A 15,486-nucleotide genomic window follows, 5' to 3' on the forward strand; every position below is an offset into this window, starting at 1 on the left:
GAACAATGTCAACATGAAAAGACTATATATGATTCCAACTACATGACATTCTGAAAAAGGCAAAAATATGAAGACTGTAAAAAGATCAGTGGTTTCCAGGGGTTCACAAGTGAGGGAGGGATGAGTAGGTGGAACACAGAATTTTTATATAGCAGTGAGACTATTCTGTATGTTCTGTAATGGCAGATATATGTTATTATGGACTAAACTGTATCTACCCCACCAAATTGGTATGTTGAAGTCCTAAACCACATACCTTAGAATAGGATTATATTTGGAGACAGAGTTTTTCAAGAGGTAATTAAATTGAAATGAGGTCATTAGTGTGGGTGTTAATCCATTTTAACTGCTGTCCTTCTACAAAGAGATTAGGACACAGACACATATAAAGGGAAGACCAAGTAAAGACACAGAAAGACAGCCATCTACAAGTAGAAACCAATCCTTCCAACCACTTGATCTTGAACTTCTAGTCTCCAGAATTTGAGAAAATAAATTTCTGTTGTTTAACCAAGTCTGTAGAATCTGTTATGGCACCCCTAGCAAATTCATATATATCTCATTATACACTTGTCAAAACCCATAGAATGTACAGCACAAAGGTGAACCCTAATGTAAACCATGGACTTTAGTTAATAATAATGTATCAATACTGGATCATCAATTTTAACAAACGTACCATGCAAATGTAAGATGTTAATAATAGGGAAAACTGGGGGTAGTGAAAGTGAGGCCTTACATGGGAACTCTATTCTCACCTCAATTTTTTTTTATAGACATTACACTGTTCAAAAAATAAATTCTGTAACTTAAAAAAAATTTCAGTGGAGAGGTGCCTGGCTGACTCAGTTGGAAGATTGAGCGATTCTTTATCTCGGGGTTGAGTTTGAGCCCCATGTGGGGTATAGAGATTTAAAATATTAAACTTTTTTTTAAATAAATAAACTTAAAAAAAATTATTTTAAAAACTAAATTCAATGGATAGGTTGAAAGAGCAAATTAGAGACAAGTGGAGAGATAAATCAAAGTTATCCAGACTACAGCACAGAGAGATAAGAAGATAGAAAATGTGAAGAGGCCAAGAGGTATTGAGTAGACAAAGAAAGCTAGTATAAAAATGTTGGAGTTTCAGGAGCACCTCAGTGGCTCAGTCAGTTGAGCATCAGACTCTTGAATTTGGCTCAGGTCATGATCTCAGGGTCGTGCTAGAAGGTGGGTAGATGTAGTTATGACAATTTTTGAAAGTCCTCTTCCAACTGCTTCTGTTTTCTGTTACGTAGGAAGCATGGTCACCTGGTGAGAGCAAAGACTGTAGAGGAAGTACTGGGAAATACTTCCCAAGACAGAGAGAAATATGAAATAATCCCCTTGGAGGGAAGAAACAGAGAAACTAAAAGAACGAATAAAGGGCATATTTCAGGAAGAAAATGATTCCAGAAGAAAACCTGGGTAACAAGGAATAGTGAGCAAATACACTGACAAACATGTAGATAAATCTAAATATTATCTATACAAAGAATGCTAATGGTCAATTTGTAGAGTTAAAAGACAAAAGGAAAGCCCTGAATACCTGCTTGTAAGTAAAGAGGAGATAACTTAAGTTGAAATGTTTTAAGACCCTCTTACCATTGGAAGGTTAAGATATTAATGTTAGATTTTGTAAGTATGCAAGTAAAATTTCAAAAATAACCACCTAAGGGGCCTGGGTGGCTCAGCTGTTAAGCGGCTGTCTTCAGCTCAGGTCATGATCCTGGGGTCCTGGGATCGAGCCCCGCGTCAGGCTCCCTGCTCCACAGGAAGCCTGCTTTCCCTCTCCCACTCCCCCTGATTGTGTTTCCTCTCTCACTGTGTCACTCTCTCTGTCAAATAAATAAAATCTTTAAAAAAAAAAAGTAACCACCAAAAGAACAGAACTAGAGTGCCAACTTTCAAACTAATAATGGAGATAAAACAAAAAAGAACAATAAAATACTCAACTCCTAAAGAAAAGGGAAGAAAAAAGGCACAAAGCTTGTAAAAAATGCAGCGCAAACTGGGTGAAAGAAATAAGACCAGCTCTGTCAGGGTGCCTGGGTGGCTCAATCGGTTAAGTGTCCAACTCTTGATTTCAGTTCAGGTCATGATCTCAGGGTTGTGAGATGGAGCCCTGTGTCAGACTGCACACTCAGAGCAAAGTCTGCTTGTCCCTCTCCCTCTGCTCCTCCCCCCAGCCCTAGTGCTCTCTCTTAAATAAATAAATAAATAAAATCTTTTTTAAAGAGACCAGCTCTGTTAATAATCACATAAAAATAAGTATACTAAACTTGTTTATTTATTTAACTTATTCAGTTAAAGTTAAAAGAAATTGTCAGAATTTAGTTAAAAAACAAAACAAAAAACTACCCTATAATGTAAGAGCATCTAGTATATGTGCTGCTGAAGCGAGCACAATATAAGAGCATCTAAAACAGGAACTTGAAAAAGTTCAAAGTAAGTTGATTGAAACTATGTATTGGGCAAATGTCACCCAAGAGAAAGTCAGAGAAGCTAGATTAGTATCAGGTAAAATTAAATTTCTCCATACATCTGAGCTACTAAGAAGCTAGCTGACAGAGCTAAAAGTCATAGGAGGTTTTACTAAAAGACACCCTGTTCAAGCACCATTCAATAGAACTTTCTACAGTGATGAAAATGTTCTATACCTACACTGCTCAAGATAGCCACTAGCCACAAGTAGCTACTGAATACCTGAAATGTGGCTGACACAACTTTAGAGATGAATTTATAATTTTAATTAATTTAAAACTTAGGAGTGACATGTGGCTAGTGCTACTTTATTAGGAAGCACAAACTTAGAGATTAGTGCAATCCTCTCATATTAGGAAGGCCTAGAAAAAAGAAAAGGCTACCCAAAAACTACATAGTAAGCCACAACCAAAATTTAGGTCTCCTGATTACTAATTAACATGTTTTCCCAGTGATCCAACATGTGCATAGCTGCCCTACTGCATTATCCCTAAGAGTAAGCCTAGAGGTATAGTTTGAAACAATTCACCTGGAAAGGACCTGCAGTTCCACCGCGGAAAAGACATCTGAAAGTCAGTGCAACAAGCCCCTCCCCCAGAAGATTAGCAAGAACATCTGGCTAAGACCAACTTTAACAACCACACAGACTGCAAAACTCCAGCATGAAAGGAAAATAGTATTTTATACATATATATATATCTCAGTTCCCCCCCCCATGATTCTTTAGTCTTTCAATTTTAATTTTTTGGTTCTCTTTCCTTTTTCAATCAATATCTTATTTTATCAACTCTTTTTAAAAATCTTTATTAATTTTCATTTTTGCACTTAAAGTCTATCCTTTCATTGTATTTCATTTTATTTTTGTATAAATAGAAGTTTTTCTTCCTTTACAATTTTGGGATGTAGTTTCTTCCAACAAACAGACCAAAAATACACTCAGGATATAGTGTATTGCTCTGTTCTGTTCATCTGTCTGTTTCTATTCCTTTGTGTGTGTGTGTGTGTCTTTTAATTTTCATTTTTACAGTTACATTCTATTCTTCCACTATATTTAATTTTATGTTTGTACATACATAAGTTTTTCTTTCTTTACAATTTGGGGATCTAGTTCTCTAACAAAAAGACCAAAATACACACAGGATCCAGTATATTGCTCTGTTCTGTTCATCTGTCTGATTATAGTCTCTTTTTATTTTTTTTTATTTTTATTTTTTATTTTGTGTCTCTTCTGATTTGTTTGGTGTATACTTCTCTAGGGTTGTTGTTGCCATTTTAGTATTTTGTTTCCTTGTTCATCTATTCTACTCTGGACAGGATGACAAGATGGAAAAACTTACCTCAAAAAAGAGAACAAGAGGCAGTACTAACTGCTAGGGACCTAATCAGTATGGACATTAGTAAGATGTCAGAACTAGAGTTCAGAATGACGATTATAAAGTTGGGCTCGGGGTGACTGGGTGGCTCAGTGGGTTAAAGTCTCTGCCTTCAGGTCATGGTCCCAGGGTCCTGGGATGGAGCCCCACATCGGGCTCTCTGATCAGCAGGGAGCCTGCTTCCTCCTCTCTCTCTACCTGCCTCTCTGCCTACTTGTGATCTCTGTCTTTCTGTCAAATAAATAAATAATCTTTAAAAAAAAATAAAGATACCAGTCAGGCTTGAAAAAACCATAAAAGACATTAAAGAATCTCTTTCTTGAGAAATAAAGAACTAAAATCACAAAAAGTCAAAATCAAGAAGGCTTTTAATGAGATGCAATTAAAAAAAAGGAAGTTCTAACTACTAGGATATATGAGGCAGAAGAGAGAATTAGTGATATAGTAGACCAAATGATGGAGAGTAAAGAAGGTGAGAGAGAGATAAACAATTACTGGATCCTGAGGGGAGAATTTGTGAGATAAGTGATTCTATAAAGCTAAAAAATATTAGAATAATTGGGATCCTAGAACAGGAAAGTGAGAGGGGGGCATACTGGAACTAATTATAGCAGAGAACTTCCCTAATCTGTGGCAGGAAACAGGCATGCAAGTCCAGGAGGCACAGAGAACCCCCCTCAAAAATTAAAAAAAAAAAAAAATAGGTCAACACCCTAACATATAATAGTGAAACTTGCAAATCTCAGAGACAAAGAGAAAATCCTGAAAGCAGCTTGGGACAAGAGGTCCATAACCTACAAGGGTAGAAACATTTGACCAGCAGTAGGCCAAACCACAGAGACCTGGCAGACCAGGAAGGACTGGCAGGATATATTCAGGATGCTGAATGAGAAAAATATGAGCCAAGAATACTTTATTCAGTAATGATGTCATTCAAAATAGAAGGAGAGATAAAAAGTTTCCAGGACAAACAGAAACTAAAAGAATTTGTGATCACTAAACCAGCCCTGTAAGAAATATTAAATTAAATTAAATTAAATTAAATTAAATTAAATATTAAAAGGGATCCCTTAAGTGAAGAGAGAGCCCAAAAGTAACACAGACCAGAAAAGAACAGAGACAATCTACAGTAACAGGTATACTTTGTATTACTTTACAGGTAATATAATGGCATTAAATTCATATCTTTCAATAGTTACTCTGAATGTAAATGGGCTAAATGCCCGAATCAAAAGACACAGGGTATCAGATTGGATAAAAAAGAAGGACCCATTTATATACTGTATGCAAGAGACTCATTTTTAGACCCAAAGGCACATCCAGATTTAAAGTGAGGGGGTGGAAACCATTTATCATGGCAATGGACATCAAAAGAAAGCTGGGGTAGCAATCCTCATATCAGACAAACTAGATTTTAAATGAAAAACTGTAGTAAGAGATGTAGAGGGACACTATATCATACTTAAAAGCTCTATCCAACAAGAAGATCTAACAATTTTGAACAGTTATGCCCCCAACGTGGGAGCAGCCAATTATAAAAACGAACTAATAACCAAAGTAAAGAAACACATTGATAATAATACATTAATATAGGGGACTTCAACACCCCATTCACAGCAACGGACAAATCATCTAACCAGAAGATCAACCAGGAAACAAGGGCTTTGAATGACACACTGGACCAGATGGACTGGTCTGAATATATCACAGATATATTCAGAACATTCCATCCTAAAACAACAGAATACTCATCCTTCTCAAGTGCACATAGAACATTCTCCAGAATAGATCACATACTGGGTCACAAACCAGGTCTCAACTGATAACAAAAGATTGAGATTATTCTCTGCATATTTTCAGATCACAGTGCTCTGAAACTTGAACTCAATCACAGGAGGAAATTTGGAAGGAACTCAAACACTTGGAGGTTAAAGAGGATCCTGCTAAAGAACAAATGGGTGAATGAGGAAATTAAAGGAGAATTTTTAAAATTTGAGGAAATGAGAATGAATGAGAATAATGAGAATGAAAACACATTGGTTCAAAACCTCTGGGATACAGCAAAGGCAATGCTAAGAGGGAAGTACATTGCAATACAAGACTGTCTCAAAAAATTAGAAAAATCCCAAATACACAAGCTAACTTTACACCTAAAGGACCTGGAGAAAGAATAGCAAATAAAGCCTAAACCCAGCAGAAGAGAAATAATAAAGATTAAAGCAGAAATCAATGAAATAGAAACCAAAAGAACAGCAGAACAGATCAAAAAAACTAAGAGCTGGTTCTTTGAAAGAATTAATAAGGTCAATAAATCCCTGGCAATCAAAAAGAAAAGAGAAAGGACCCAAATAAATAAACTCATGAATGAAAGAGGAGAGATCACAACCAACACCGAAGAAATACAATCAATTATAAGAACATAGTATGAACAACTATATGCCAACAAATTAGGCAATCTGGTACTTTGGTAGTTTACACTTACCAAAACTGAACCAGGAACAAATAGCAAACCTGAACAGACCCATAACCAGCAAGGAAATTGAAGCAGTAATAAAAAATCTTCCAACAAACAAGAGTCCAGGACCAGATGGCTTTCCAGGGGAATTCTACCAAACATTTAAAGAAGAATCAATACCTATTCTTCTGAAGCTGTTTCAGAAAATAGAAATGGAAGGAAAACTTCCAAACTCTTTCTATGAGGCCAGGATTACTTTGATCCTAAAACCAGAGACCCCACCAAAAAGGAGAATTACGGATCCCTGATGAACATGGATGCAAAAATTCTCACCAAGCTATCAGCCAGTAGGATCCAACAGTACATTTTTTAAAAATGTTTTATTTATTTATTTGACACAGAGGGAGAGAGAGTGTGCACACAGGAAAGGGAGCAGCAGAGGAAGAAGCAGGCTCCCCACTGAGCAGAGAGCCTAAAGCGGGGGCTTGGTCCTGGCCTGAGCCAAAGGCAGATGCTTAACCAACTAAGCCACCCAGGCACCCCAGGATCCAACAATACGTTAAAAGGATTATTCACCATAACCAAGTGGGATTTACTCCTGGGCTGCAAGGGTGGTTCAACATCTGCAAATCAAGCAATGTGATACACTACATAAATAAAATAGAGGACAAGAACCATATGATCCTCTCAAAAGATGCAGAAAACACATATGACAAAGAATAGCAGGCTTTCTTGATTAAAACTCTTCACAGAATAAGGATAGAGAGATAAAATATCATAAAAGCCATATGAAAAGCCCACAGTGAATATCATTCTCAATGGGGAAAAACTGAGAGCTTTTTCCCTAAGGTCAGGAACACAACAGGGATGTCCACTCTCACCACTGTTGTTCAACATAGTACTAGAAGTCCTAGCCTCAGCAATCAGACAACAAAAAGAAATAAAAGGCATCTGAACTGGCAAAGAAGCCAAACTCTCACTCTTTGTAGATGACATGATACTCTGTGGAAAACCCCAAAAAGACACCACCCCAAAATTGCTAGAAATCATACAGGAATTTGGCAAAGTGGCAGGATATAAAATCAATGCACAGAAATCAGCTACATTTCGGGGCACCTGGGTGGCTCAGTGGGTAAAAGCCTCTGTCTTCAGCTCAGGTCATGATCCCAGGGTCCTGGGATCGAGCCCCGAATCAGGCTCTCTGCTCAGCGGGGAGCCTGCTTCCCTTCTCCTCTTGCTGCCTGCCTCTCTGACTACTTATGATCTGTCAAATAAATAAATAAATAAAATCTTTAAAAAAAAATCAGCTGCATTTCTACACATTAGCAATGAGACAGAAAAAAGAGAAATTAAGAAGTCAATCTGTACCAACTGCACCAAAAACCACAAGATACCTAGGAATAAACCTAACCAAAGAGGCAAAGGATCTGTACTCAGAAAACTAGAGAATACTCATAAAAGATATTAAGGAAGACACAAAGAAATGTTAAAATGTTCCATGCTCACAGATTGGAAGAACAAATATTGTTAAAATGTCTATGCTACCTACAGCAATCTACACATTCAATGCAATCCCTATCAAAATACTATCAACTTCTTCCATAGCTGGAACAAATAATCCTAAACTTTGTAGGAACCAAAAAGACCCCAAATAGCCAAAGGAAGGTTGAAAAAGAAAACCAAAGCTGGTGGCATCACAATTCTGGACTTCAAGCTCTACTACAGCGCTATAAGCATCAAAACAGTATGGTACTGGCACAAAAACAGACACATAGACCCATGAAACAGAATAGAGAACCCAGAAATGGACTCTCAACTCTATGGTCAACTAATCTTCGACAAAGTAGGAAAGAAAATTCAATGGAAAAAGACAGTCTCTTCAACAAATGGTGTTGGAAAACTGGACAGCCACATGCAGAAGAATGAAACTGCACCATTTTTCTTATACCACACACAAAAATAGATTCAAAATGGATGAAAGACCTAAATGTGAGACAGGAATCCATCAAAATCCTTGAGTACAACACAGGCAGCAACCTCCTCAACCTTGGTCACAGCAACTTCTTGCTAGACACATCTCCAAAGGCAAGGGGAAACAAAGGCAAAAATGAACTACTGGGACTTCATCAAGATAAAAAGCTTTTTGCAGAGCAAAGGAAACAGTTGACAAAATCAAAAGACAACTGACACAATGGGAGCAGATATTTGCAAATGACATATCAGATAAAGAGCTAGTATCCAAAATCTATAAAGAATTTATCAAAATAAACACCCAAAGAATAAATTATCTAATCAAGAAATGGGCAGAAGACATGAACAAATATTTCTGCAAAGAAGACATACAAATGGCCAACATGAAAAAATACTCCATATCACTAGGCATTGGGGAAATACAAATCAAAACCACAATGAGATAGATACCACCTCACACCAGTCAGAATGGCTAAAATTAACAACTCAGGAAACCAGATGTTGGGTGAGGATGCAGAGAAAGGGGAACCCTCCTACACTGTTGGTGGGAATGCTAACTGGTGCAGCCACTCTGGAAAACAGTATGGAGGTTCCTCAAAAAGTAAAAAATAGAGCTACTCTACAACCAAGCAATTGTACTATTGGGTTTTTACCCCAAATATATAAATATAGTGATCCAAAAGGGCACCTGCGCCCGTTTATAGTAGCAATGTCCAACTACGGAAAGAGCCTAGATGTCCATCAACAGATGAATGGATAAAGAAGATGTGGTATATATATATACAATGGAATACTCTGCAGCCATCAAAAAAACCAAAATCTTAACTTTTGCAGACATGGATGGAACTACAGGGTAATATACTAAGTGAAAGTAGTCAAGCAGAGAAAGACAATTATCATATGATCTCTCTGATATGAGGAATTTGAGAGGCAGGGCAGGGGGCAGGGAAGGAAAAAATGAAACAAGATGGGATCGGGAGGAAGACAAACCATAAGAGACTCTTAATCTCGCGAAACAGACTGAGCGTTGCTGGGGGGTGGGAAGGTAGGGATAGGGTGGCTAGGTGATGGACATTGGGGAGGGTATGTGCTATGGTGAATGCTGTGAAGTGTGTAAACCTGGCGATTCATAGACCTGTACCCCTGGGGCTAATAATACATTATATGTTAATAAAAAATAAAAAATTTAAAAAAAAGATGTGGTGTAATCTATCTATCTATCTATATATATGTACACACACAATGGAATACTACTCAGCCATCAAAAAATGAAATCTTGCCATTTGCAATGACATGGATGGAACTAGAGAGTATTATGCTAAGCAAAATAAATCAATCAGAGAAAGATATTTATCATATGATCTCACTCATATGTGGAATTTAAGAAACAAAACAGAGGATCATAGGGGAAGAGAGGAAAAAATAAAACAAAACAAGAGGGAGACAAATCATAAAAGACTCTTAATCATAGGAAACAAACTGAGGGTTGCTGGTTGGGAGAGGGGTTAGGAGGGTGGGGTAACTAGGTGATGGACATTAAGGAGGGCATGTGAGGTAATGAGCACTGGGTATTATATAAGACTGATGAATCACTGAACTCTACCTCTGAAACTAATAATACATTATATTTTAATTAATCAAATATAAATAATAATATTTTTTAAAGTACATTGGAATTTTTCATAATAGTGGTAATCACCACTATTATTTTTTGAATGTTTACTTTGTGATAATCACAATAATACAATGATAACAACAATAATATTAATAATGACTAACATTCATACAGCATTCATTATATGCCAGGTACTGTTCTCTATGCTTTTACATATATTATCTTGCCTTCACAATAAATTTATGAGGTAGAAACTCTAATTATCCCCATTTTACAGATATGGAAGCTGAAGTTAAACAGCTTGCCCAAGGTTACACTGCCAATAAATGGCAGAGCTAGGATTAGAACCCAGGTGATAAGGTTCTAGAGTCTGTACTTTAACCACACACTAGTATACTGCCTCTTTAGCAAAGGTTAAATGAACAAATGAATAGAATATAGCCTCCCCAACAAAGAATGAAAACACCAGGAGCGCCTGGGTGGCTCAGTGGGTTAAAGCCTCTGCCTTCGGCTCAGGTTATGATCCCAGGGTTCTGGGATCGAACCCCACATCGGGCTCTCTGCTTAGCGGGGAGCCTGCTTCCCCCCTCTCTCTTTGCCTGCCTCTCTGCCCACTTGTGATCGCTCTCTCTCTCTCTCTCTCTGTCAAATAAATAAATAAATAATCTTAAAAAAAAAAAAAAAAGAATGAAAACCCCAGCTTCAGATCTAGAAAACCAGGTGCTTTTGTTTTCCTTTCAAAATAACTTGAAGGGGTAGAGTGTTAACCTTGTTACTAAAATCATCTACTTCAGTTGCTTGGGTGGCTCAGTCAGTTAAGCATCTGCTTTCAGCCCAGGTCATAATCCCAGGATCCAGGGACTAAGTCCCGCATGAGGCTCCTTGCTCATAGGGAGCCTGCTCCTGCCTGCTGCTCCCCCAGCTTGTGCTCTCTCTCTCTCCCTGTCAAATAAATAAGTAAAATCTTTAAAAAAAAAAAAAAAAAAAAATCACCTACTTCCCTGACAACACCCATGCATACATACATGCCAACGTGGAGCACTGGAAGACAGTCCAATTTCCTCAAGTGTCACATGCACAGCCACTTACTTTACGCCACTATCTGCAAAGCTAAAGGCTCCCACATCCAGTTGCCCTTCCCCTAAAACATTAATTTTTGAGGGAGGGAGGGAGGGGGAAAGGGACCACTTCTAAACACAGCATTTACATCAGAATTCCCAAGTCCTTCATCTTAAAATTGTTTTCATGAATGTAAGTTAAAGACATCAGAAAAGTAATACCCACTCCTTCCTGAGCTGACTAAACAAAAGGTCAAGTGCCAGAGCTGGCAGCCAAGCCTCTAAAACAAGCAACACTGTACCTGGGAGGTAGAATAACACAGTGGCTAAGAAAGGAGAGTCCCTCTGCAGTGGAGCAGACCTAGACTGGAAGCCTAGTTCCATCCTCTGACTATTTTCACAAATGCAAAATATGACTAACAAATTATCCCATAAAGTTATTGTGACTGTGCACAGTGTGGAAGGTGAATACTTCTCATGTGCCAAATTTTTATTCCAGAGACTTGACAAAGTCATCAATCTCTGTTTCAGGCTGGAGAGCACATAAACGGCCCCCATTAACAGCCTTCTCATTTCTCCTGTGAAGTCTTCAAAGGAGTTTCTGCAGTCAGAGGCAGGAACGGTGTACTGGTTGAAAGCACAACCTCTGGGATTTCTATCCCAGAGAGTCCATTTACTGGCTGTGTGACCGCCCCCTCCTTACCCCATTTTAGATTCTTCATCTGTGAAATGAGGATGATGAGAAAAAGTATTACCCATCTTAGAGGGTTATCATGAGGATTAAACCAGTCAAAACATGAAAAATGCACAGTACAGTGCCTGGAATATAGTGAATGTACAAAAAATGTTAGTCATTACAACTCCCCCATTGGTGACATATTCCAAATTTTTATGACACAGAGAACAACAAAATTATAGTTGACCCTTAACAGCATGAGTTTGAACTGCATGAATCTACTTATACAAGGATTTTTTTTTTACAGTACAGTACTATAAATATATTTTCTCTTCCTTATGATTTTAATTTTCTTTTCTCTAGGCTACTTTATTATATAAAAACAGAATATAATACATATAACATAAAAATATGTGTTACTGAGGGGCGCCTGGGTGGCTCAGTGGGTTAAAGCCTCTGCCTTCGGCTCAGGTCATGATCCCAGGATCCTGGGATCGAGCCCCACATCAGGCTCTCTGCTCAGCGGGAAGCCTGCTTCCTCCTCTCTCTTTTTGCCTACCTCTCCACCTACTAGAGATCTCTGTCTGTCAAATGAATAAAAAAAAAAAAATCTTTAAAAAAAAATATGTTATTGATTATGTTATTGGTAAGGCTTCTGGTCAACAGAAAGCTACCAGTAAAGTTTTGGAGGAGTTATATGCTGATTGAATATGGGGTGTGGGGGGATCAGCACGCCTAACCCCTGTATTGCTCAAGAGTCAACTGTATTTGAGAACATTATGTTAGAGCTGGAAGGACTCTTTGGAATTATATATAGTTCAATACTCTCATTCAGTAAAGAGTCCCCAGGGAAGACCAGAGCTGGCTACCTGGTCTGACCAGCATTAAAAAGCAGGCCTCCTGATTTCCATCCAGTGCTCAGAGCACACCACCATACTTCCTGTTCTTAATGAAAAAGTAGGGTCTTTTAGTCTCTCCTCTCTGCAAACCAACAGGCCATCTTCTGGAAACATTTGGGAATAAATCTTAACTATCAAGATTTTCAGGAACACTGCTTCAGCTAACATATTTTGGGGAGGTGGGGTAGGTGGGCTATAATTTATTTCCAAAGAAATACCCAAGAGACACAAAAAACCAAAAGTTTGAAAAATTATTAATTCCTTTCAGAACAAATAAATACCCTCCCTTGGGAGGGCGTAATAATACTAACTAAATACTTTCTACATTTGTAACATGATATTAAGTGCCTATCATTTTTTTCACTTAATCCTCACAACACAGCCCTCCTGCCTCAAGTCCGCCCCCCCCCCCCACCTCCTACAGTTACCCGGTATTCCCCTGCTCCCAGTACATACACAGTCTATGCAATTGCTTGCTTACTTGTCTGACAATTTTCAGACTATAAGCTGAAAAAAGACAGGGATCTCAATGATCAGGTACCATTCATTTCTTCTTCTGACAACTCTTCCTGAGCATGAATGAGACACAAATGGTCCTGGCTTACTGTGGCAGATTATACTTGCAATAATATCTCTCACTCCACGTGCTTTTTCTTACAAAGTTACCTCAACATTCCTTCCATGGGAGTCCTTCCTCTTGAACATGTCCTTACAGTAGAAGCGATGCTATGTGACTTTGTAAGGCTAGATGACAAAATTGCAATGCATTTCCTCTTTGTTCTCTTGGGGCGGACCCTCTCAGAATACAGCTGTCATTCGGCGAGGAAGCCCACACCTAACCCCTGAAGAAAGACCACAGGGAGAAGTAACCTGCTCAGCTGAGGCCCCAGACACAGAACCAAGGGACATACCTTTCCCACCATGCCTTGTTTGAATTCCTGGCCCATAGAATCATGAGCATAATAAAATGATATCCTTATACCACTAAATTTGGGTGTAGTTTATTATGCAGCAATGGCAACTGGAACCACCACACATGACTTAATGTCTAACAAGGAATAAAGATACTAAATAGGTGACTCCAAGATACTGCCTACACCTAACAGTCATAAATTATTTGCTGAGTATCCGAGGTAGTTATTATTATGCCCATTTTGCAGACGAAGAACTGAGCTTTGAAAGATTAAGCAACTTGTCCTAAGCCTCTCACATGGTCAATAGCAGAATGAAATAAAACTCAAATCTACACTCACATTCCTAACACCATATTCTGTCTCCCTTGGTACTTACAATTTTGTGCTAAATATACAGTAATCTGTTTTAAAATGGGATTGTCAGTATTGAAAACATTCTGGCCCAGTAGAATTCACCAAGCGGTTTCATCACTGAGATGGAAACCTACCTATCACCTTCTCAGAGAAGCCTTCTTTGGCTTCTAGCTCCTGTAATGCTGGCTCCCTTAACCTCCCCAGCCATCCTACTCCATCACGGTTTCATTTTCTTCATGGCACTTATCCCTAGCAGAAATTACCTTGCTTCTTAATTTGTTCTTGTTCGTGTGTCCACTCTCTGTATCTCTCACTTGAATATAAACTTTGTGAGAACAGGAACCTTATCCGTCCTGTCCACTGCTATATCCCTAGTGCCTAGGGCAGTGCCTAGAATACAGCAGGGGTTCAAAAATTAATTTGCTGGAGTGACCGTGTTCAGGTACACTGAATGTCCACCCAATTCATCACCTACCAATAAATATGCAAATAGGGAGGATATAGAAGAATTTTAAAACAGCAGGACTGCATCAGAATCGTTCCATCCAGTAAGGTCCATACAAAAAAAGGAGGGAGAAGGGAATCCATGCTACCACTCTTCCACTTAGCAAAAGCACAAACCCTGAGCTTCAAGAAGATGTAGGGAAGGGGATGGAGTAGGGGGTCACATTTCCCATCCCCCATTCATAACCACTGTTCCCTCCGTCCTCAAAAAAATAGTTTCTCCAAATACATTGACTGAAGCACACCAAGGACAATTGTTAGTTACCCTCTAACAACAGAACTTCTACCCTTCATCTGGCCTTTCTTTATATACTAGTCACACCTTCCTGGTATGTAAGGCCCAGTCTCCCCAAGACCTGTACAGAGGAAGCAATAACCCAACTCTTCAGGGAAGAGGTTAAGTGTGGGGATCTCAGAGCCAAGGAAAGACCTCTGTATATGCAGGTGTCCAGAGGCCCTATTTCTTCCAGAAGAAGTGACTGAATGTTCCTGAGGACTTACCAAGTGCTAGGGACGTATGCTGGACTCTTAAACATGCTTTCCCTAATTGAAGGGTCATTCCTTACTCCCAACCCAAGAATTTAGGGAGGCTTCCAGCACAACTCCCTCATCTCAACATTCCCCAGACCCGCTATTCCCTACCCTCAAGAAATCCTCAAATCTAGGAGCGGTTAGGGAGGATAGAAAGAAACCTGGCGTGGCCGAAGATAGAACGGGAGGAGAATCGTGTTAGCACAAGAGGGTTATACTGAGCTGGGCCCAGTATGAGTAAAGATTAAGATAAGAAGTTGGTCTGACCCTTTCCAAGCCCAATATGTCCATCAGAAGAGGTGACGAGAAGCAGGAAACTGAAGCCCAGCAAACAGGTGGCCCCGAGATGAGACCGCAGCTCCATGGAAGTAGATGCGCGGGGCCACTGGGCTGAGCAGACGGAAGACGGCCAGAGTGCTAGCAGAAGGTCCGCGCCGTTCCCCAAGTGCGGCTCAGCCCAACCCCTCGCGTTCCCAGATTCTCCCCCCTCCCCACGCCTCCGTAACCCTGGAGGAAGTGATGTTAGACGGATGTGGGTGGTGCCTCCGGGGCCGGGTTTGAAATGGAGTAAGTTTAAAGGTGCAGATCACGTAGAAGGGTGTGGGAGTTGCTCTCCAGCGCAAGCTGCTTC

The 15,486-nt window shown here is 39.2% G+C and overlaps 1 protein-coding gene across 1 annotated transcript in view; it reads right to left on the minus strand.

Moving 5' to 3' along the window:
* The window catches only part of LOC111143212 (thioredoxin domain containing 12), a 31,901-nt gene extending 16,541 nt beyond the window's left edge, over nucleotides 1-15,360 (minus strand). The window contains exon 1 of the mRNA XM_022496777.1: nucleotides 15,123-15,360. Coding sequence (XP_022352485.1) covers nucleotides 15,123-15,219 — 97 coding nt within the window. The 5' untranslated portion in view covers nucleotides 15,220-15,360. The remainder of the gene's footprint in view (nucleotides 1-15,122) is intronic.
* Nucleotides 15,361-15,486: the final 126 nt, after the last annotated feature.

This window comes from Enhydra lutris, unplaced genomic scaffold (genome assembly GCF_002288905.1).
Source record: "Enhydra lutris kenyoni isolate GAN:26980312 unplaced genomic scaffold, ASM228890v2 scaffoldscaffold9, whole genome shotgun sequence".
Lineage (NCBI taxonomy): Eukaryota > Metazoa > Chordata > Mammalia > Carnivora > Mustelidae > Enhydra > Enhydra lutris.